General features: G+C 48.5%; 1 protein-coding gene across 12 annotated transcripts in view; it reads left to right on the top strand.

Annotated features, from left to right (window-relative positions):
- twin (CCR4-NOT transcription complex subunit 6-like twin) overlaps positions 1 to 25167 on the top strand; it is a 309342-nt gene that overhangs the window by 97291 nt on the left and 186884 nt on the right. For 6 of the 12 annotated variants that reach the window (XM_070524425.1, XM_070524421.1, XM_070524434.1 and 3 more), the window contains 2 exons: positions 5180 to 5230; positions 21762 to 21815. The exons of 2 other annotated variants lie outside the window; for them this stretch is intronic. In XM_070524425.1, the coding sequence (XP_070380526.1) occupies positions 5180 to 5230; positions 21762 to 21815 (105 nt within the window). The remainder of the gene's footprint in view (positions 1 to 5179; positions 5231 to 21761; positions 21816 to 25167) is intronic. 4 more of the 12 variants (XM_070524441.1, XM_070524436.1, XM_070524442.1 and 1 more) reach the window with 2 other exon arrangements.

Raw genomic sequence — 25167 nt, 5'->3', positions numbered from 1 at the left:
GGAGGTGTCGGCGACAAGGAATTTCGATTGTAAATTCTGAGCTCGAGTGCGCTTTTGAAAACACCTTTGGTTTCTTCCATCCTAGATCAACACTCTTCCTCTGCAACAGAACGCCCAGGTGTGGCTCGATAATGCTTGTTGGCGGAAATGAAACTAGCATCGTGACACAGGACAGAGAGAGAGAAGTAATTATGGATACTACTAGACGTAGAAAGGACGCAGGGTATCATGTGCTGCGTACGTGGCCCGGTACTTGTCGTGACTTTGAGACCCCTGTTTGAGAACATCATTGTGTATCAGAAAAAGATGTGACAAGGCACGAAGCAGGCTGTATATGAACGAGCGCCTTTCGGGATATAAAACAGATAACAAAACATCTGCACAGTGCTTCTCTCTGCTAAAAAAAAAAAGGAACCTTGCGTTCACAGATCCATATTGCCGTCGTTATGTTCGTTGTTCTAAGCGCTCTCTTTTATCCCTCGTGATCAACTATTCTGTATTTCCGCTTTATTCTCCCTCAAGGCTTACCGAGCCCAATGCTTTTGTGGTGACCTGACGAGATCTGTAGCGTATTCGACACGACTTGGCTGAAACATTTGTGCGGCCGTGATTCGGCACAGAGAACTCACGCTCGCTCTCTTGATTTCGTGCTCATCTTACGCCGTCAGGTATGCTGGATTGATGTTGTGTTTGTGTGTGTGTGTGTGTGTGTGTGTGCGTGCGTGCGTGCGCGCGCGCGTGTGTGTGTGTGTGTGTGTGTGTGTGTGTGTGTGTGTGTGTGTGTGTGTGTGTGTGTGTGTGTGTGTGTGTCGGCGTCGTGCGTTTTTCGGAAAGTTTATATGGGGTGCAATTGGGGAGAATATTGAGGGTAGGGTGTCTATAAACCGGAAAGTCTGAGGGATTTTTAATAGTCTGGAAATTCTTAGGGAAAACTCGGACTTCTGTCAGGTGAAATTAGCTGTACTTTTATTGACAGGGAACGGAAGTCGTGCTAATGCTGGTTCGAGTAACAGAGAGGAATCGTAACGAATCGTCTTTGACGCCGTGTCGTCGGCTGGAAGAATTGCCAGTGAACGGTCAACGACCGATTTTCCGGACGTTCGATCTTTGGAACACGCCCGCTTCCCGGCACCGCCACGTACTCCGTAGAGTCAATGCATAAGAACGTCTGATATTTCGGACGCAAGAGCCCTTCGCCGTCTGATTTTCCGGACTTCTTGCCGTAACCGCAGGTCCGAAACGGCATTAATCAAAGTCACCACCGCTGCAATTTTGATTATCTCGCTGCCTCGACCTGGCGCTCACGCACGCAGACCCGTTGGCAGCCGTAGCCACCATCGCGGCAACACTAGGTCTAGCGGCTTCGACGTTCGCTATTAAGCTTCTTGCCGTTCGATTCCGTGTTTTAAAGCGAAACTTTCTTTTCTTTTTCCTTTGCCTTTTCCTTCGGCTTTACCACTGCTGCTGCTGTCGGCACTCCGCGTCGGGGGTGGTTCAAAGCGTGTATGTACATGGTAGGAGCGTGGCAGAGAAGAAAAGAGACGCGAGGAACTCGTTTGGACCGCACCGTGTCGAATGTGTACTATGTCCTCTGGAGCTCCCGGGTCGTCGCCACAGTAGCCTCTTGACAGCTGTAATTATCCGTGACCCCCCGAAAGCGCTTACCTTTCTACCAACGTGCAAGTCCAGAGGGAAATAGAATGAGAGAGGAGGGGGGAGAAAAGCAGAGAATGGTAGAATTTGTAAAACTGACGCAGTCGCGAAACGAGTGAATAACAGCCTTGCCACTCTTCACTCGCAGTTCCCATACAAATACAAGGGGGGGAGGTGACGTGAGAAGGCAAGGAAACGCTGGATAAACTGAAGTGCAAGGTACGGTACGGTGCGTTTCTGCTATTTCTGAAAAATAAAGCCATGCAAATATGTCTAGCGGACAACTTACGCAGGGCGTGCAATTAAAGCGCACCGCAGGGTCTAAGCGACGCAACGGAAGCGGTCGCACGTGAAATCAACACTTCTGTGCCCGCCGCGATAGTCGCGGATTTGACCGAGGCAGCCGCATTTTGACGGGGGCGAAATGAAAAACGCTCGCGCACTTTGATTTAGGGACACGTTAAGGAACACCACGATGCCAAAATTAATCCGGAGTGTGCCATTACGGGCTGCCTCATAATCCGATTGTGGTTTTGGCATGTACTGCCCCATAATCCAGTTAAAGTTTAATGCTTCTCCGACGATGCGATGTGCCATGTGAGACAATGACAATGCTACAACCCTCTCAGAGGTTATGAAATATGGCGCACAATAACGCCTCAAGTAAACACCTCTCCCTTTGTGTTTTGTGTACTACGCAGACAAACAGCAGTGGTGCACGCAAGGTAACGTTTAACATTAATTGTCCACTCTCGTGGTGACAAAACGTTGAAGAAATTAAACATTCGCCCTCAACATCACTGCTAATTATCTTTACTCAAAGCAAACAGCACAAAAAGCTTCGCTTACATCGATTCCCACAGTGCGTAGGATCTGCATTTTTTTTTTCATTTAAAGAATTCGCTGCTATCAGCAATGACACCGACTCCGCTTTTGTAATCATCGCGATTGGTTTCGAAGCTCGGAACTCACATATGCGTTGCATAATGCCGGTTCCCGAAAGTCAGCTTCGCCTCAATACAGCAATGTTACGCGGTAAAGCATGGGCGTAGTATTGCGGCGAAACTTAAGCGTAGGAAGGGGCAATTGTCACGGGACACAGTATGTATTCTTTAATTACACACGCGTGCACCCGCTGTCTCATGTCTCAGTACAAGCACCGATATGTCAAATAGATGTACTGGCAGGCCTCCTTAACTCGTTCCGTACCGCGGCCATTGTTCATCGTTAGCCGGATAACGATTATTTGAAACGCCGCTTTCGAGACCTTCCGCCTCGCTCACGGACACACTGCTCTATCGGACGTGAAGGAGGAGAACTACATTAATTTTTGTAAGCAGTTTGCTTCTTCGCACAAGGAAGTGATTTTTGAACGCGCTTTAATGTTTCGTGATCGTCAAAGTCGAAAGCAAAAATGGCCGCCCGCTACGGTATATTTGAAACGCCGCTTTCACGATCTTCCGCGCCGCTCATCGACAAACTTCGCCATCGAACGTGCAGGAGGACTGTATTTTTGTTTTCTAAGCAGTTCGATTTTTCCCCAAGAGGCGGTAATTCTTGAACGCGCTCCGAAGTTTCGCGATCGTCAAAGTGGGAAGCATAAATGGTTTCCCCCGGGAGCGGTGGGCGTGCTTCGAAAGATCGCAAATCTCGCGATTCCGCTGCGTCTGCGGCTCATTTTGTTGATGGATCGAACAGCAGCTAGTCCCAGGATGCTGCCTTTTCGTCGGTCTTAAGACTCTGAGAGCGATGACGACGCAAACTAGCCCGAAACGTCGGCGGCCGCAGTCCGGCATGCCGAACTGCGGTGCTTGCAGTTAAATTTTTGTAGTGGAACACTTGTTCAATAAAAAAATAGATTTGTTTTTCGCAGATAGCTTCTATTAAAAGGCAATACATTTCGTATATCTCATAATTTTTGTTACAAATTTGTCTTAATAGATACAAACGTGTCTTTACAAACTTTGTTCAATGTAATCCCACAATCTTGATTCTTGCCAGTTATATTTCTTTTTATAAGATACATCTCGTTAACAAAACTTTTATACGTGAAAAGTGCATTCATTCTGCTTTTTATGTATTCCATGAAATATTCAGTGCAGTAGTTCCTTTAGAAAAATATATCTGGTGTAACCTACAAAAAACACCTATTTTCACCATGGTAGCGAAACAGTGAAATACAGTAACAGACATGCATTCATTTTTCCGGACTTTTTCGCGGCCCCTAGGGAGTCCGAAAAATCGGACGTTGACTGTTCAAATGACCAACAGGATGCTTCAAATGGTCCTTGGGGCGAACGCGTGGCGGAAGGAGAACGAGGACAGGAAGGACCCACGCATTGACGAATGAACGGGAAAGGAAGCGTGCCGTCGCTTCTTTAAAGGAGCTTAAGCTCAACAAACAAGGGGTTGGCTGACGCCGAGATGCAGGTGTCCCTCATCCAAATCAAAATAAGCTCTCTAAAGCAGTGAAACGCAACACTGAGGCGTTGTGCACGGGCTGCAGTATGTCCTCATAGTTGAGGTTGACTTTCCAGCTACTAAGAGAAAATACTTGTGACAAAGTTCGGGCCTCATATGCTTGCTATCGGTTGATAGAAATAGCTCGTATTCGAAAATATTTGCATCTGTATGCATCTCTTTTTATTCGTATTTGAAAATGTTCGACTCGATTTGCAATGGGCTTTACCATTTTTTTTTTCGATGATATTTTATTCGCTGTGCATTTTGCTAACCCCTCCTTTCTGTTTTCTTTTTAAATAAAATAAACACTACTCCTTACTGTTCAAACTGGATTAAGTCCTTTTTTTATTTTTTAACATGCTTACTAGACAGTGACAGTATCGGGCGACATAGTGTCAGCCCGTCTTGCCATAAAACAAAGTTCTGTGTCACTCGGGCAATCTTACAAAGGCACTCAGGGAAAAACCTGAAAACTCGTTGAATTTGGGAATGTCAACTTCGTAGACAGAAAAGGAAAACGAAGTACGTTTCTTCACACGCGTTTCACGTATAAAGGAACATGCATGTCATGAGACTGTCTCTTGCTTATGAAATTTTCAACCCCTGCAGGAAAACACATAACCCCATGTCGTTTGGTCTGACCCGATTTACATAGAAGCGCCGCCGGCAACTACTGACATCCGGATAGGCACGTTCGAGGTGGGTGGATGGAGACGGGCTGGGAGGTTGCACCGAGGGAGCAGTGGATTTATTCCCTTCCTCCTTTGGTAACCAGCGAATGAACGCAGTAGCAGCGGGAGAGTATTTTGCCCTTGTATTCTTCGAGGCGAGGAGCAAGCTTAAGAACACGATTGTGCCCCTGGCCGATTAATTTTTTTCGTGTGTAATATTGGGTTTGTAGGATAAATTTTGCTAATAAACAATTATTTTTCTGCGCTAACTTCTATACGGAAGGGATGTGTAGGTGTGACCTGTGTATGTGGATACTTAATTGGCGTAATGCTATAGTAGCAGATTTTTTTGTCAAAAGCCTATTAGAGCAGCGAACTTGCTGTTTGTGCAGATGGATTGCACTGGGAAGAGGACGTAAATGCTGGAACCGAGTGCCCACCAGGTGACCAATTAAGAAAAATTCATTTTCTTTATTGTGTGGACTTTGACGCTGTAAGTGCATAACGCTCGAGGAACGCCGGAAGGACAGCCCCATAACGTTTAACGGGAGCGCCCTGTGTGACAGAGATAGCGTCGTGATTTTCAATGTCAACGCGTCGCTGCAGATTGCGGTCGACGTTTCGCCTTCGTCGAAGCCGGCGAGTCGACGTCGTTTGCATTGCAGCGCCGGCCGCAATCGGTTACGGCACGCCGACATTCAAAGCGATGACGCGAATTTCGTCACGTGGCGATGCCGTTGTGTCCTGACGGCGTCGCACTCACCTATCGCGACTCGGTACTGGCTCTGGTGAACAGGTTGCACGGATTCGTCTGTGACAATGAAGAATCTTCAAATTGATGTTTGGTTGCTTTGAGATTGGCTTGAAGAGGAACCCATTGCAGGGCTTCGCAGAGCCCTTTCCTATGGCGACTGTGAGAGTGGTTTGTGGCGGCTGCCTTTCGCTCTAACCTCTATAACTTCTTTCGCTGTATCGCTGTCTAGTTTCGCAAAGTTTCGTAAGGGTTGCCAGCACAATGTTGTACACAGTATCACACATTCGCGGTGGTGCGCGAGCAGGCCGCATCGCACTGCCGTGCAGAGGGTGTAGCCGGGCCCGTCGAGTGATATACGAAGGTGTATGGTCCGACGCTGGCCGTAACCCGAGCTAACGTTCTAATAAATGCCCCGAACTTAGCCCGCTAGCCGGACCAGGTGCTTGCTGTCGAATCAGCATGAAGCCAGGCGGAGTTGGGCCCAGGTACGGTCATCGTTCCTGCTCAAGTTTCTCTCTCCGTGTTTTATCAGAGAATTATGCGAGGAAATGAGAAGAGCGGACATTTACAAGACTAACTAGGCATTTCCTTACCGGCGTGTGCCGTGTAAGCTGATTTTGCTAATAGAGTACGACGCCGACTACAACGCCTGTATAAAGCGTTATTGATGTAAAAGGTGAAATTTAGGTCTCTTAGTTTCTTTGTGCACATCATGAAATGGTTCACTCCAGTGCAGAACGAGTCCCGAACTCTCGGCACGAAGCCTGCACTACCTCTTCCGCAAGTGCTGGGGATGTTGTGACCTCGTTCTGCGCGCAGTCTGCACTGTGTAAAACGAATGGTTACGTGCAGATGTTGCAACGATGAAACGAATAGCTAAATGTTGCAGCGCATCCTTAACTGGCGCAGACACACGTGTATCAGACACTCGATCGTTATCACGTCATATTCTCACACAGAAAATCGCAACGATTGACGTCGAGTAACTGCCTTGCCGCAACATTTCACCGCTTTTCTTTTGCCTCATGTATTCACCTTCAAGCTGCATGTAGGAGCTTTGCTGACCTGTTCTTCGAGCCAGCCGGCTACCTTCAGTTTCTGATATCCGAGAACACAACCTGCGCCTCGTCAAGTTCCACATGTTGACAGCTAGTGACAGTTTGTTTTAAAGGTGGCGCTGTGTAAGTGTTAGGCATAGGGAACCTACACGCACTAGCGCGCCAGTTAGTATTACGGTTGTTCTGTATGCTTATACGACAACTCTGTTGTGGTTTGTTGTTTAGTCGCGCGCGAGTGTCACGATAAGCCCTCGATGAGGCAAATGCTTCGTTGTGGTAATGTTCATGTACAGTTTGTTCGATAGATTTGCGTGCGCCGTGAGAGTAAGCGCTCATGCTTGCACAACGTCTGGAGGCTGAAGGGCAGCTGCGCCGCGCCATATCTGAGGGACCGGGAACGCCATGCTCTCATGACAACACGGCGGCGACAGGACACGGGCTCGGCGAGTCGACGAACGCCGGGTTGCTCGACCCGACAACAGCTAGGCAGCAAGAGTTGAACGTTGTCGGCGAGCAGCTAAGGCTACGCCCAAGTCTAGCTCTCTCCTGCGCCTGCTGCTTTGCAGCGCAGCAAGCGAACTCACAAAACAAATTCGTGATGCTTAAAAGACACCACTGAAAAGACTCCACGGATCGCTAACGAGTATTCGCGTAGTGCCTACTATCTATCTATCTATCTATCTATCTATCTATCTATCTATCTATCTATCTATCTATCTATCTATCTATCTATCTATCTATCTATCTATCTATCTATCTATCTATCTATCTATCTATCTATCTATCTATCTATCTATCTATCTATCTATCTATCTATCTATCTATCTATCTATCTATCTATCTATCTATCTATCTATCTATCTATCTATCTATCTATCTATCTATCTATCTATCTATCTATCTATCTATCTATCTATCTATCTATCTATCTATCTATCTATCTATCTATCTATCTATCTATCTATCTATCTATCTATCTATCTATCTATCTATCTATCTATCTATCTATCTATCTATCTATCTATCTATCTATCTATCTATCTATCTATCTATCTATCTATCTATCTATCTATCTATCTATCTATCTATCTATCTATCTATCTATCTATCTATCTATCTATCTATCTATCTATCTATCTATCTATCTATCTATCTATCTATCTATCTATCTATCTATCTATCTATCTATCTATCTATCTATCTATCTATCTATCTATCTATCTATCTATCTATCTATCTATCTAATCTTCACACACGCACACAAAAAAAAACGCAGCACAAAGAAACTAGGGCAAGGCACATGAAGACTCTACACAGAACGGAAAAATACAACGCAGTATGGAGACACAACCTGTGTCACGTTTCTGCTATTTATGAAAAATAAACATCATGTAAATTTGTCAGGCAGACAACTGACGCAGGCCGTGCAGACGCAAAGTCGCATTACATCACCGTAGGGTCTAGGCGACGCTACGGAAGCGGTCGACCGTCAAATCAACACTTCTGTGCCCGCCGCGGTATCTTTGCGGTGATGGCATTGCTAGAGGTCGCAGATTTGATCCCGACCGCAGCAGCCGCATTTCGACGGGGTCGAAATAGAAAACACACGTACACTTAGATTTTAGGACACGTTAAAAACATACGATGTCAAAATTAATCCGTAGTCCGTCACTACAGCGTGCCTCATAATCCTATTGTGGTTATGGCACATGTAGAGTCTCATAATCCAATTCAAGTTTAATACAGTTTGATACATCTGCCACGATGCGATGTGCCATGTGAGGCAGTGACAAGGCTCAGCCCTCTCACAGCTTATGAAATATGGCGCACAACACCGCCTCAAGCAAACACCTCTCCCTGCGTGTTCTGTATACTATGCAGAAAAACAGCAGTGGTGTACGCAAGGGCACGTTTAACATCAACTCACCACGCTCGTGTTGGACTAAACATAGAAGAAATTAAACATTCGTCAAAATCACCGCTAACTACTGTAAATCAACGCTCACAGCTCGGAAAGCTTCGCTTGCATTGATTCCAACAGTGCGTGGAATCCGCATACTTATTTTCACTGCCAGTTTTTTTTTCTTTTTTTTTTCACTGAGTACGAACCAGCTCGCCGATATCAAGCTGTCGTTTTCTTTCGGTAGTCATCAAAAAGTGCCGCAGAGCAGGATGCCTGTCCCCAGTGGGTTTCAAACTTAAGACTTTTCAGTCATCCATAGCTGCAGGTATTCTAAGCACCACTGAAATGACGGAAGGATAAAGGCATGTTACGGCATCTCGAAGCACGCGCGGCGAGGCACACGTCGACTCGCCACTTTGCGGATGCGCTCCCCGCGGATGAGCGTGGCGTTGCAAGCACGGGAACGCTGTGCGCAACAGTGAAGAGGCACGCTTATTTGCGTGTGCAGCCATATTTCTCGTGTAGGGAATGTAAAAGCTGAAACATTTGTCAGAGGGAATGTCAGTCAAGAGCAGTCTATGCACATAGTAATATGACGTTGGCTGATATTCTAAGTCACGTAAACGGGCTGTGCAGCGCTTTTGTAAACGCATAAATCAGAACAGGCGTGGATTCTCCTGGGCTATCGACGTTGCAGCTCGTTCACTTTCAAAAGCGACACTTTCAAAAGCGAAAGGTCCCATTGTTTGTTTGTTTTATTTTACGCGTTAGACTAAAAAAAAAAAGTCCACTCACGCAGATATCGAACGTACTTCACACTGCGTCAGTGGCATAGAAGCATACATGACATAGCGCGTTGATTTACACATTTTGGTAAGCTCACTATTTGCGTAGCTTCCACTTATCCTTGTCTCCTAAGTATACCGGCCCGAGCATTGCAGACATGGCTGCTATACCGCACCTCTGCCTCTCCCGTTGCCGCAATGTTCCTGCCATGGCCGCTCGATGGAGAAACGTGAAACAGTGGGCGTTCTTTCGTGGCGGCAGTGGTGCTGCTGTCCCACATTACCCGTTTCCTTCGCAAAGATGATGCCGTTTACCATCGACCATTTTGCCATAAAACCCCATACATCATCATCATCAACCATCGACCATTTCCAGTGATGACACGGCTTTCTCCTTCCGGCTTGATTTACCTCGCAGCTACGTGAAGTCGGGTATTGTATCCGCGCCACGAGCTTCCTCGTAGTCAGGCAGAGGTCTTGCGGCAGCCCACAGGTGTTGCCTTAACTTGGTTGTATTCTAGCCGAAAGCAGCTAGTCCTGCAAGTTAAACCTTTTAAATTATACTTTACAAATTAATGTGTCGGAGCACAGGCACTTTCACGATCTGCCCATCGCCAAGTGCTTCCGCGCTTCTCCTTCTGGGAAACATTTACCAGCCGGCCCATATATATTAAATTTTCCAAGTGCATGTGTTGCGCAAACCAGGAATTTAATAGGGAACTGTGTAACCCTGGGGGTTAACGTCGAAAAAGTGCAGTTTAAATCGATCTCATGGGCAAACTGGGAGATATGGAGATAAAATTTGGCATAGCGATAGTTGAAAGATTCGCGAAATTGGATTAGCTTGGCCATAATTGCTAGAAACGGGTGTTTGTAACGTCGCGATGCACGCTCATTGTACACGCGGTAGGTCGGTCTGATGAGCAAACAAAATGAATATGGAGATTAGTATTTGGCATGGGGAGAGTCGAAGAACTAAAGTGATTTCAACAATTTCAAAGTCATGGAATAACTTATGTAGTCAAAATTTCTAAATATATTTATACACACATGATACTCTTCGTTTTTGTGAGCGGACGAGATGTAATGGTGAAATCTGAGGTAAATACAAGTTTCCTCCAATAAATGCATTTGCGCGAGCACTTCGCAACGCGCTATGTCGCTTGTCATTCCTTGTGACAACTGTTAAACGTTTACTATTTTTGATCACGCAAAGAATCATGTTGCACGCACAAAGAAATCTGTTTTTTCACTCTCGTGAATATCGTTTCCGTTCTTGCAACATCTGTCTTTTCATCACATGACATTGTTTTTTCACTGTACAGCGCGCAGCATTCTAAATCTTGCAACGCGGGAATGTAATCCTTATTTACTTTTCGCTGTCGCTCATAGCGTGCAATACTTGCAACGCGAGTCAGGCTGTTGCGAGTGAGCACGCGTTGAGCGAGGGTTTAAGCTGCCCGATGCCTCCGTTACAATTCAGCAGCTGGCGGCGCTTTTTTTTTTTTTTTCGCTGATGCTGCAGCCGCTTGAACCTTCGTCATGTGACAGGCTTCTTGTAGGGCATCCTGGTTCGTGATGCATTTGCAGCCACTTGCCTCTTATCTGCAAGCCGGAATGCCTGCAGTCTGCTCCCTGTATAAGTTGTGTAAGAAGCGTATACAAACACGCTTTACTACACCAGGGGTTCTGCGCGCCAGCTATTAAAAGCGAAGCTTTTGTTTGCGAACCTCTTCGGGTTTTCGTGGCCGTGGGCGCTGCGTGGCTGTTCTCTAGCCGAAAAGGCAACCAATCACAGCGGAGGATGCCCGCGACATCGCCGCTGGGTTCCTTGCACCACCACCAGATAGCGCTCGCCTTCGCGAGATGAGGATGCCATAGAACGCTAGAACATAGAACGTGTAGTTATAAAGTGCGATACACCGAGGAAGAAGTATGTACTTGCTGCGGTAAAGCTAGGGAAATGATGGGATATTTTTTTATCAGAATGTGAAGATAACTTTGCAGCTGTCGGTTTAGGCACCTCTGGCCTCCTTGAAGCCCTTGGGTTCAGGGACAGCAGGGGGGAAGTAAACATGTCCGCAATAGAGATTAGTTAGCGGAGATAGGAAGTATGGTGGCAGAAAGGTAGGCAGACCACAAACTACGGAGGCGTACAAAAACATAGTTCACAATAGGGGTTCAGAAAGCTTGATGCTGGGAATTCTTTGTTTTTTTTCTTCTAGAGATAGGTAAAACAGGCAAACGAAAAACAAGAGCTTGGTAGCGCAACCAAACGCCCCGTTTCAAAGGGGACGCTCATAGCATCCACCCGCGGCGTCGGTGGCCATGTGGAAGAAAGAAGAAAGTTGCAGTTTCGCTCGATAGGCGAAGCATCGATTGCTATAGCAAATTAGTAGACAGCTGTACTACGTAAGGATGGTAGTTTTATCGGCCGTATAAACTTGCAAACGTTCGCTTGCTAACTAAATTAACTAGCATGGTGTATCACGCGCGCACAAGCAAACATGAACGCATCCCACTCGATGACCGCGCACACCCGCTGTCAAAATGCTGTTTTGAGAAGGCGCGGCAGGAGCCTTCGTGCCGCCTCTTGTTTAAAAGCGAACTAAGCGGCGAGAACACAGCGCACACGAAGCTATCAGTACTTGGCGCACTCTGTCCCCATTGCAGATGGCCTTCAATATAGAACCCGCGTGGCCGCCGCCAGCGGCCAAAGTAACCCTCCTCCTTCCCCTCCCCCGGTGCCTTTCGCGTGACGGAAGACGGCGCGCTTCCTCTTCGCTTTCCTCTCTTGCGCGCGCGAGATTGAACCATCTTCGGCTCATCCTCGTACGCTTGCACTCGCACATACAGCATACGGCGCGCGCCGACGATGTACTCGCCCTTGGGCTTTATACGGAACGTCACGGTGATGGGAGAAATGGGCCTGGATTGTCCATATTGTTACGCGAACGAAGGATTAAGAACGGGAGACTATTTACAAAGTATATTTACTAAGGATAACTGCAGCGCTGGCGAGTTCAGCCGACAGCTCGAGAGCCAGAGAGCGTTGGTCGTCTTCGTCGGGGCGCCCGCGTGCATCGTCCACAAGAAACACGCAATATGCATGTATCATTATCCCTGCGGCAGAAACACCGTCCTGGGGCGTCTAAATATTGATGATAACAGGAGAAGAATATGGTTTGAGGCGTGCGACGTGCACACAGTCAGTGGAATTAGGGGCAGATGAGGCACTGGTGCACAGGCCAACGTGGCGAGTCGGGGACCACAGGTGTACCAGAGATCCAGGCGAAAAGTGGACGTCTCTGTGTTGGCGATCGTACAAACGCCGTTGCTTCTCTTGGGAAGTCAGGAGGCGAGCGCGGGCAATTTCGCGTGCTTGGGATGCCTTGGTGATTTGGTGATGGCGTCAAGGGCATACGCGCCGGTCTCTGCTGCGGCGGATGGAAGGGATGCGTCCAGTGGCAATGTGAGTTCTCGGCCGAACAACAGAAAGAACGGGCAATAACCGGCAGTGTCGTGACGCGAAGAATTATATGCAAAAGCGACATAGGGTAGGGCAAGGTCCCAATCAGTATGGTCGGACGAGACGTACATTGCAAGCATGTCTGTTAAGGTGCGATTCAAACGCTCCGTGAGACCGTTAGTCTGTGGATTGTAAGACGTGGATAGAGGGAAAGGGTCAAGTAAGTCCACGCCAATGCGAAAGAACGGCTCCAAAGGAACCTCGAGCGGTTGAAGGCACCCGTCAGGGAGCGTCGATGGTGTTTTTCGGCGCTGGCATTTTTCACATGCCTCAACGTATTTCCGGACGGAGCGGGCAAGGCCTGGCCAAAAGAAGCGTCGGCGAATCCGGTCGTAGGTGCGGGAGATGCCAAGATGACCCGCAGTTGGTAAATCGTGAAGTTCTTGGAGAACAGCTGACCAGATGTGCTTAGGAATGACGAGGAGTAGGGCCGGACCGTCGGGGCGTACATAAAAAAAAATTATGGGGTTTTACGTGCCCAAACCACTTTCTGATTATGAGGCACGCCGTAGTGGAGGACTCCGGAAATTTTGACCACCTGGGGCTCTTTAACGTGCACCTAAATCTAAGCACACGGGTGTTTTCGCATTTCGCCCCCATCGAAATGCGGCCGTCGTGGCCGGGATTCGACCCCGCGACCTCGTGCTCAGCAGCCCAACAGCACAGCCACAGAGCAACCACGGCGGGTGGGGCGGGGCGTACATTGTGGCGGTATAATACACCATCCCGGAGAACAAACAGGTGAAGGGATGAATCAGAAGGCAAAGATTCCAAGCCATCAATGATGGCGTGCAAAGTAGCATCACGGCGTTGCTCGTCGGCAACGTGTAGCAGCTGAGAAACGGAGAAAACGCAAGCGTCGGTGTCGGGATCAGGGTCGGTGGGTGGCTCGTCCACTGGATAGCGTGATAAACGGTCTGCGTCTTGATGTAATTGGCCCGACTTGTACACTACTGCATAGGAATATTCTTGCAGCCGCAGAGCCCAGCGACCAAGCCGGCCGGTAGGATCCTTGAGTGAGAAAAGCCAGCAGAGCGCGTGGTGGTCCGTGATTACAGAGAAGTGCGTGCCGTACAAGTACGGGCGGAATTTGGAAACCGCCCAGACGAGAGCCAGGCATTCACGATGTATAATTGAGTAGTTGCGCTCCGCTGCTGTGAGGAGGCGGCTAGCGTATGCGATAACACGATGACCCTGCTGGCGCTGGGCTAAGGCGGCTCCGATACCGGTACCACTGGCATCGGTATACGCACCTTTATAGGAGAGGACGGGTCAAAGTGGGCCAGTATAGGTGGCGTGGTGAGAATGCTGGTGAGGTGGGAAAACGCGGCACTTTGAGCGGGACCTCACGTAAACGGCACGACCTTCTTCAGAGGATCAGTAAGTACTCAGGCAATCTCTGCGAAGTCTTTAACGAAGCGTCAGAAATAGGAGCAGAGTCCTACAATACTTCGGACGTCTTTGACAGACTGATGTACACGAAAAAACATGACAGCACGAATTTTCTTCGGGGGTGGTTGAATACCGGAAGCGTTGACGAGGTGGACCAGCGCTGTAATCTGCCGACGACCGAAGTGACATTTGGATGAATTGAATTGGAGCCCAGCCTCGCGGATAAGCGCTCAAGGTGTGTCTCAAATGTAGGCGAAAATACAAGAACGTCGTCTAGGTAGCAGAGGTATGTTGACCATTTGAACCATTGAAGCAAAGAGTCCATCATACTTTCGAACGTTGCTGGGGCGTTGCATAGACCGAATGGCATAACTATGAATTGATATAGGCCATCAGGGGGGATGAACGTGGTCTTCTCTTGGTTCTTTTCATCCACAGAAATGTGCCAATAACCAGAGCGAAGGTCTATTGATGAAAAGTAGTTGGCACCGTGGAGACAATCGAGGGCGTCGTCAACGCGAGGCAAGGGGTATACGCCTTCCTTGGTAATGTGGTTTAGATGACGATACTCTACGCAGAAACACCTTGTGCCATCTTTCTTTTTAACAATTGCACCATGGGCGACGCCAAGGGCTCGACGAAGGTTCAGCAATGCCTTTGACAAGCATCTTGTTCACTTCATCTTGAATAACCTTACGCCCTGAAGCAGAAACTCGATATGGCCGGCGATGAATAGGACTGGCATCACCAGTAGTTATGTGATGCTTAACAATTGAAGTCTGGCCCAAGTGGCGATTGTTGAGGTCGAAGATGTCGTGGTAGGAAACCAAAAGGCGACACAGAGCTGTTGCTTGTTCAGGCAATAGGTCCGCGGCAATCATGCGGCGAAGTATTGCGTCAGGGCAAATAGCACCCCGTCGACATGGTGAAGAATCTGAGCAGACGTCTACAGAAAACGTCGTGACGTGGTTATCTCCGATAGCACGCAGCGTTGCAACCGATATGCCTTGGGGTAGAACTTCCTTTGTCAGGCCAAAACTGACGACGGGGAGGCATGTCCGGTTATCGGCGACGGTGACGACGGAGTGGGGCACAGTGATATTGCGCATCAAAAGGACATCAGGTACAGGTGCGGCGACGTAATCACCATCGGGCTCGGGAAAATATAATCGCAAATCGAAGAAAGTCAAGGCTTTAGGCGGCAGGCGGACGGAGGAGGTCGTACTAAAGTTGTTTGGTAGTTCGGCACGAATATGTGCGAGTAGAGGAAGTTCGAGGCAAAGGGTACCGGCAAAACAGTCGATCAAAGCTGAATACGCCGTATAAAAGTCGAGTTTGAGGGTTAGGTCATGGAGACAATTGGTCAGCACTGTAAAAAGAACAGGAACGTGGCGGTCGGCGATACTTATACGGGAAGTACACATACCAGTGATGGCAACAGTGCTGCCATCGGCCACGCGTATGACTCGTGTAGTGGCAGGCGTGAGGCCCTCCCTCAGTCGACGACGGAGGTTACAACTCATTATAGACACCTGAGCTCCAGTATCTATTAACGCCGTCAAAGGGACACCGTCCACGTGAACATCAAGTAAGTTCTGGTTCGTTGGGAGCGTCAATGGGGGATTTCGGCACGACGAAGCTAATGCAGCACTACTTCCAGGAGCTGCATGGTCTAGTTTTCCGTCCGCGAGGGTCCATATATGGTCGGCGACGATTAGCGGCGTGGCTGGGGCGACGGGGACCGACTGCGCTGAGGTGACGGCGAGCGAGCAGGGCGACTGTCGTCGATGGATACGTCGGAGGTAAGAGGCATGCGGCGAGGCCAGTAACGGCACGGGTCGGCATATGGGTGAGGAGACGGGGAAAAGGAGCTCGAATACAGCGACGTCCAGGAGGTGCGGCAGTGGCGAGCGACGTGGCCAATGCGGAGGCAACGGTAGCAAATGGTCTTGTCGTCCGCAGTTCTCCCCTCGCTAGGGTTGCGGTATCTGGGAGGGAAATACAGATCGCTGTGAGGCGTAGCAGTCGGCACCGGTAGGGCGTCAGGTCGGGAGACGGAGCAGGCAACAGGAAAACCTAGGGTTCAAATTCTTGCCGCACAACTGCCTGAAGAGAGATCGCTGGGGCTGGTTGGTCAACGGTGGGGTCAAGTGGGCGTGGATGGAATGGCGCAGGACTTGTAGCCTGGAGCTCGCGGCGAACAATACGTGTGACGTGCTCATTTAAGGGTGGTGAAGTGGTAAGGTGGACGCAAGACGACGTCGCAGCCGTGTTAGGGAGCCGGGAGAACTGTGAATGAAGTGGCGGCTTTTGGCGAGCTCAAAGCGGCGGCATTCCTTGACCACGACGTCGATGGTGGACACATTTCTGAAGACCAACAAGTTGAACGCGTCGTCCGCGATCCCTTCGAGTACGTGGCCGACTTTGTCAACCTCAGCCATTTTCTCGTCGACTCTCCGGCAAAGAGCGAGCATGTCTTGTATGTACGAGACATGCGATTCAGTAGAAGACTGAACTCGGGTAGTAAGCACTTTTCTAGCAGCCAGCTGCCGACTGGTGGGATTGTCAAAGAGGTCGCTGAGCTTCTCCTTGAAAGCATCCCAGCTAGAGATCTCGTCCTCGTGTGTCCGCAACCAGGCACGAGGAGTTCCGCCCAAGTAGAATCGAACGTTCGCTAGCATAATGGTAGGGTCCCAGTGGTTGTTTCGGCTAACACGCTCATACAGGCTGAGCCAGTCCTCAACGTCGACATTATCTTGGCCGGAGAATATGCCAGGACCGCGGGGATTGGTAACCGTAATGTACGTTGTTGTCGGGGTCACAGGAGTAGGAGAAGACGAGGTGCCGTCACCGGGAGCCATGGCAGAAAGCAGGACGATGCGGCCGCTGCGGATCTCTGTGGCGAGGACGGGGAACGGCACCCTCCACCAAAATGTTACGCGAATGAAGGATTAAGAACGGGAAACTATTTACAAAGTATATTTACAAAGGATAACTGCAGCGCTGGCCAGTTTAGCCGACAGCTCGAGAGCGAGAGAACGTTCGGCGTCTTCGTCGGGGCGCCCGCGCGCATCGTCCACGAGAAACACGCAATATGCATGTATCAATATATTTGGCAAAAATAGAAAAAGAACCATAAAATTCGCTTTCGCATATCCGCGGCAGCGACGGCGACATTGCATTAGCCTCTCTACAATGCCTGAATAAAGCTTTCGTGTCACTTTTTGCGGATAATTAATAAACACAAACTCATGTTTCGACTTTTTATGCTCTCACACAAAGCTTCGCCCTATATAGATCCCAACTTAGGATAAGAGGGCCCGATGCACGCGCTTGCCGCAAGAGGGGGAAGGTGCCCGGGGGAGGAGGAAAGCGACAGTTTGTCTACAAAACCATGCTCATATATAATAATGTACATGGTCCCTTTGAGAGCATATATCGGGTTTTTCACGAAATGCGTTTGACATTATTTAGAAATGGGGAAGTAGAATTAAATTATTTTCTCTGGGTTACTTTTACGAGAGTCATACATTTGAAAGTGCCCCAGTGTAGTAATTGGTCTAGTAATTATGCGAATTTGAATAATTTGTTGACCCGAAAGAGCCATGTGATTGATCCCTATAGAAAACAAGCTAGCATCGGAAGAGGAACTTATAACTGTTTCCAGAAATGCGAGAAGTTGACGCTGTTAATTTTTACAGCTTGGTGAATTCCTACCAGTTTCACACCGAAAAGCCAAACTAAACTGCCGAAGGGCGCAGCTGTGATGCCCATAGTACACTCTATAAAAAGTTACAATAATCGTCATCGGCCTTTCTTGCGTTCCCTCTCTTGAAAACTCGGCCTTCGCTACTTTCCTGTCGAGAATGCTGTGCGAAGCTGATAACGCGCAAGCCGTTTGTGACTAGGAAGTACCATGCTCGCAGCGCTTAAGAAAGGAAATGCGGGCACGACAGATGACGATTATTGTTTGGAGACAAAATACAACCCAAAGGGTGTAAACTTTTTTTAGAGGGTAGGTCAGTGTGTATACCGACCGGGAAAACCGGGAATTCTCAGGGATTTTGAATAGCCTGGAAATACTCAAAGAAAACTCGGGGAATTTGTGCTTCTATCAGGGAAAACGAGTTGTCATTTTACTGAAAAGTAAGGAAAGTTGCTCTCATGCTGGCTCGAGTAAAAGAGAGGAATCGTAACGAATTGTTGACGTGGTGTCGTCGGCTGGAGGAGTTGCCAGTGTACAGTCAACTACCGTTTTTCCGGACTCCCGATTTCTGGGACATGTCCGATAATGCGGACGGCATCGCGGCAACACCACGTATCCCATAGAGTCACTGTATGGGAACGTCTGAAATTTCGGATGCAAGAACCCTTGGCCGTCAGATTTTCCCGAGTTTTTGCCGCGACCGCAGGTTCGAAACGGCATTAATCAAAGCCAACACCGCCGTTTTTATCATCTCGCCGCCTCGAACTGGCGCTCTCGAACGCAGGTCCGCTGGCAGCCGTAGCCACTACCGCGGCAACGCGAGGCCTAGCTGCTTCGACGTTCGCTATTAAGGTTCTTGCCGTTCGGTGCCGTGTTTTTCATTCAAAGAATTCGCCGCTGTCAGCAATGGCCCGGACTCCGCCTCTGTAATCCTCGCGATCGGCTTCGACTAGAAAGCACGGCGCGTGGCGTAATGCCGGTTCTTGAAAAGCAGCTTCGCCTCCGCACAGCAGTGCTACGCGGTGAAGCTTAACAAGCGTAGGAAGGGGCAGTTGTCACGGGACACAGTGTGTATTCCCTAATTATACACGCGGGCACCCGCCGTCTCCTGTCGCAGTACGAGCGCCGATATGCCTAATAAATGTACTGGCAAGCCTTCAGAGCTTTTTCGGACCTGCCTGTGGCGGTTTGAGGCTTTGAGGGCAGTAGAATACATGCATTAATTTTTTCGGACGTTTTCGCGGCCCCTAGGGAGTCCGAAATATCGGATGTTGATGTACAACTGACCAAGAAGATGCTTGAAATGGTCCGTGAGGCAAACGCGCAGCGGAACGAGGACGAGAACAGAAGGGACCGTCGCGTTGAGGAATGATCGGGAAAGGAACTGTGCCGCCTCTTCATTGAAAGAGCTTGAGCTCAAAAAGCAAAGTGTTGGCTGACGCTGAGATGCAGGTGACCCTCATTTAAACCAATATAAACTATTTAAAGGAGTGAGACGCAACAGTGAGGCGTTGTGCACGGGCTGAGAGTATGTCAGGGCGGTTGAGGTTGACGCACCAGCTGTTTAGAGAGAATCTCACTTGGGACAGCGTTCGGGCCTAATACCAATAATCTCGCTATTAGTTGGTAGAAATAGCTCATTTTCGAGAATATTTGCTTGTGTATGCATCTCCTTTTATTCGTATTTAAAAATGTTCGACTCGATTTGCAATGGGCTTTACCATTTTTTAAAGATATTATATTCGCTGTGCATTTTACTAACCCCTCCTTTCAGTTTTCTATTTTCAGTGAAATAAACACTACTCACTATTGAAACTGGATTAAGTCGTCTTTTTTTATTTTTTAACATGCTTAGTAGAGAGTAACAGCGTCGAGTGACATGGTGTCAGCCCGTTTTGACATAAAGCAAAGTTATGTATCACTCAGAGAATCTTGCAAAGGCACTTAGGGAAAATCTCGAAAACTCGGGGAATATGAAAATGTCAATTTGGTAGACACCCTGTAGGTGCCCATGAGTGACGTGATTGCTTGTGCCTCGCACGTGGGCGAGCATCAAGCGAGCATCGTCATCAAGCCGCGATCTCTGTCTCTTCATGGTCGCTCGACTGTGAGGTGCAAGCAGTCGCGTCTCTCATGGGCGTTAGGTCGCGCTGTTCAGTTTCGCTCTTGTGCATAAAACTGGCTAAAGTTCATTACGCTGTGAAAGTTAGCAGCGTCAACTCTGGTAGGCAAGGGGGACGCTGCTTCAAGTCTTTGCAGCGCTGCCAACTTGCAGACTTTGAAAATTTTGGAGCGAATTTCATTGAGCAGTGACCATGCACGTAAAGACAGGCCTGTAATTGCACTGTGTGTATCGGTTATCGCACTTGTCCGAGCCACGAGCAAACACGAAACCGCTCTTAAATTTACCACGCATTGCCAAAGTAGAGCGCGGATTTTATATCAAAGTACATTGACTCCTTGTCCTGTCAAAAAAAAAAAAAAAAGACGTTTGGGCTCAATCATATCTTTCCCACGGCTGCGCACGAGCAGATTTCACGCGCGGGAGTATTCAGGGCTGTGTATTGTTATTTTTGGAGCGCGTAGTCAGCTTTGCAAGAAACATATAACGCGTGCCTGTTTTTCTAGAAGAGAAGGAAGGCCGCTTCAATGTGCATATGACAAAAACTGCGATAAAACTCGCGGTGCTTGATGCAACAGCAGCACTTTGCTGCCAAATATTCATAAACGCGGTTGCACATCTGAAGCGAAGCTTTCTTTGCCTGTTCTCCCGGCTTTCCGGGCGCTGCTGTGGTCTAGCTGGCGCGCGTCGCTGGGTTTCTTGCAACACCCCCAGATGGCGCTCGCCTCTGCGCGTTCCGGCCGGCGCCGCCGCGGCAGCGCGTCGCACTTTGTGCGTATGGCGCGTGCTGTGCTTGCTTTCCTATGCGACAAAAATGCAGGTGCTGGGCTGTGGAGGTCGCGTGTTGGGCTGTGATAACGTAAACATTACAATCGTCCATAGGCTGAAGAGAGCGCTTGGAGCTGGCGTCTCTGCCGGTAGCCGTGGTGGTGTAGCATGCTGCGCTGCCGAGTCCGATGTAAAATGTCCGAACGCTCCTTTCTAGCAGCCGAACGTGCCAAAGCAGTCCCCTTGCTGACTAGCCGTTGTTGAGGAAATGTTCTTCTGTACACTTCTGCCACGATGCGATGTGCCATGTGAGGCAGTGATAATGCTCAACCTTCTCGGAGATTATTAACAGTGACGCACAACGCCTCAAGCAAACACGTCTCCCTGTGTGTTCTGTGGACTACGCAGACAAACAGCAGTGGTGCACGCAAGGTAACGTTTGACATCAACTCGCCACTCGTATTGGACTAAAAACTGAAGAAATTACACAATCGCCGCCAACATCACCGTAAATTATCGTCAATCAACGGAAACAGCCTACAAATCTTCGCTTACATCGATTTCCACGGTGCGTGGGATCCGCATATTTTATCTTCGGCATAATTCACCTTGTACGTAAGGACGGATATGCCGACACCGCGCCCCGCTGTTTCATTTTTGGAAAACCAATGTCTGGAACATAAATTGTGCGATAAAAAATTACCTTCTCGCGTTCGGTCGCATAGACAAGGAGCACCGGCGACGATTCTGCGACTCGAAATGATCAATCAAAGCGGTCCCAGCAGCCGCGGACCTAGTGGTGCTGAGAGTAGCGCTGAAGCCACGAGAGCGTAGCTGTTGCGGCTCTAAAGCCGGCTTCTCTGCTGAACACTTGCGAAGACTACGTGATGGCGCTCGGCAAATCGTGAAGCGATGGAAACCACACGCAACTCTTGTTCCTTGCGGGATCGTTTGCAGGTGCACTATCTGAGGACGTCACCTACCCAGACAGTACTGAATACATCGTGATGGGTGAGTTCCACTTGTCGGCATAGACGACTATTTTGCTGTCTTCACCGCAAAATAGCCGTACGAAATCCGGTCCCAATACGCATAGACATCAACCAAGATAGCCTCGAGAAGACAGCAGCGATGCAGGCCACTTTGCTGCCTAACGAGCAGACGAGTGATGCAAAGGTGAGCTGCATGATAGAGTGTGGAGCTAAGGGAACGGACCGTGATCGTGTTCAGGGCCCATTGATGGGGCTGGGGCGTTATGCTGACAGTCTTTCGGAAAGCGCTGCTTTCGAAATGTCACGTTCAGCCAGTAGTCGGACGTTAGACTGCTACCAGTCGTCTTGTATTGAATTGATTACGCAGCAGCGTAGCCTAAAATAAAATGTGAAGCGACTTATTTCTACGAAATTTGAGGAGAAAATTACTCACAATGACTTCGTGGTTTACGTTGATGTAAAAAAAATCGGCAGTCTTCAGCGATTCATCGGGCTCTGAACTCGTTCACTGTGACAGAAGCTCACTGCGGACGCCACCATCTTCTCAAGAACTTTATTTGTGATGCGCACAACGTCGTATTCGTCCGCTGCAGGAGTATGCACTGCGTACTTAACCCCGTATACAAATTGGCCAGCGCGATTTCCTGCTTCCAACCGCACGTCGACGCAGGCCCGTGAGGTCGATCACCAGTGGCCGTGGTGAGGGGTATTTTCCCTCGTTGTGGGATGAGTGTGATGCTGAGGAAGTGGCTTGATAGCGTCACGACGACGACGGCTAAACGAAGACGGCGCAATTGACAGTGTTGCCAACTTTTTTAGGCGTGTCGCTAAACCAAGACAATGAAGCCGCAAAATTTTCTTAATGCTTTGCTTTCAAGGAATGAAAGAAGGCAATCTGCTTAGGCTAGTCCAAGCGTTCGTAATAAGCAGAAGCGTATACGTGATATCGTACCTACGATGGTACTCGCCAGAAAAATACAAATGAGACTACTTATTCAGAAAAATCTACAAGCGAGCAATCGGACTCACCATCACCACCATCAACGATAGACTACTGCGGCTACGTCTACACAATACACTGGATGAGCTAGTCGAGGCACATCGCATAGCACAATACGAACGCCCGTCCAAAACTAAAACAGGTAGGCAAATGTTGGATCGCCTAGGTATAAGGTATCATACCCAACATGGTGTAAAAGTAGATATACCCAGACACATCAGAGACATGATAACCGTCCTTACAATACCCAAGAATAGGCATCCCACCTACCATGAGGGTAGGCGGGAAAGCAGAGCACGCGACATACAGTAGAAATTCGGTAACACGAAGGACACCACATTTGTAGGCGCAGCCAGACAAGCGCGCTTACGCAGCAGTGGTGATAAATTGCGAGGAAAAATGCCCGACGAGCGCATACAGTCAACAAGCCACACTTAGAAACCGCAGAGGAAATAGCTATCGCGCTAGCCATAGCACAAACACAAGCGGGCATGGCATGATCATGAGTTATTCCCAGACGGCGATGCGAAACTTCGCCAATGGTCGAATCTCCCCAGAGGCACTACGACTCCTAAAATTAGCTAATAACCACGACAAAAAAGTCCATCTCATCTGGACACCCGCACACACACTACAATGAGGCGGCACACCGCATGGGTCGAGAGCTCACGGACCGAGCCTCGGTTATTCCCGCCCCACCGACTACCGACGAGTGGGAGTGGGAAGATGGAATTACCAGATTTCAAGAAATTACACAACACCATAGATTGCAGAGGCGCACAGTCCCGCCGCCGCACCCAAAATTAAGTAACAACCAGTCTGTCGAATGGCGGCATTTACAAACCAGGTCTTATCCGACTCCAGTTATCGTGCACCTAATACACCCAGATTTATACACGACTTACACGTGCAGACATTGCGACTGAAGAGCCACCCTGGAGCATATCCTATGGGAATGCACGGGTGTAATACACAATAACGGTGACGCAGCCTCAAACAGAGCGACAGCCTCCGCGTGCGCTGGCAGTCTGCGTTGCTCACCTCGGACCTGCAGCACCAACTCTGGGCCGTCCAGCGAGCCGAGGAAGCCGCCAAGGGCGAACAACCCTTGGCCGAAACCTAGGCACCCCGGGGTCCAGGCCCACCCCACAAAATCGCAGGACACTCAATAAAGTTACTTGAATGAATGAATGAAGTCGCTAAAATTTTCGCTAATATTACAAATGAATTTTATATAATGTAGGTGTTGTCGGAGGGGGGGGGGGGGGGGGGTAACAATGTAGTATTGGCTAAAAATTAGATAACTCATCTTCTGAAACGTTTGTCGTTCGTCTAGGGTCCGTGCAGGTGCGGAATGAACAGTGAATTTATCAGTATGGCGTAGAGGAATCTTACTTTACTAATGTATATACAAACAATGCATAATGAGTTGAAATCCTGCGTTTACCGTCTTTATATCTAAATTACAAGTCTAGCATTGTTCAAAAGAACATGGGCCACCTCATTCTCCTAGCACAAATACACATTTGGTCCACGTTATGCCTGCAAATTCTCTCGTTTTCGGCTTTGTGAAGTGAATACTATATTATGCGACACGAGCTTGGTCATGTTGTTAACTCGGTAATGACAACTGCCTGACCTTTATATAGGTCAAATATTACTTTGCCGCCCTTTGATCCACCTGAAAACTCCGTGCGTATACTGACTTCTCCGATAGGCGCGAGAAACGGAAGCGCTGAGTTCAGATTCGCGTCAGTGAGCTCAGCCGCTCCGATGTGTGCGCCTTTGTACAGTTGCATGTACAAAGGCGCACACCTTTTTTACCTATACTGAGTTTTAGATCTTGCCATAAAATGTATTTCATTAGGCTTTGGCAATTTCATTTACTGCTACGGCTTTCTAATGTCGACCAATCAAACGTACTGGTGAACCTGCAGCACGCGCAACGGTAAGGCCCATTGTAAGCGCTTTTTATAACGAATAATAATAACAAAAATATATTGTGAACACAATGTGAAAGCTGTTTCCCTTGGTGCAATTAAACGCAGCGTCTGACCTCCATGAGTGTAGAACATGTGCAGACTATGTTGCTTCATCATGGTCACAGAGCCCACGCGCTGTCGAGCCAATTTCGACCGCCCTTATGTAGCTTTTGAATAATAAAGCATTTTCTAGAAAGCAATTTTCCGAGCAACTTTTTTTTAACTTAGACGTCGCTAAAATGTCGCCAAATTTCTGTCACGATGCTAAAAATAATTAGGCAGGCGCTCAATAAAGAAAAGATGTTGCTAAGCAGAGCAAACTCAGTCGCTAAATCTGCCTACTAAGCTGCTAAAATGACAATAGTAATGGAAGGGACGAGCAGATGGAC

This window comes from Dermacentor albipictus, chromosome 1 (assembly GCF_038994185.2).
Source record: "Dermacentor albipictus isolate Rhodes 1998 colony chromosome 1, USDA_Dalb.pri_finalv2, whole genome shotgun sequence".
NCBI classification, from domain to species: domain Eukaryota; kingdom Metazoa; phylum Arthropoda; class Arachnida; order Ixodida; family Ixodidae; genus Dermacentor; species Dermacentor albipictus.
The sequence above is the reverse complement of the archived record's forward strand: the minus strand, read 5'-3'. Positions and strand labels throughout refer to the sequence as shown.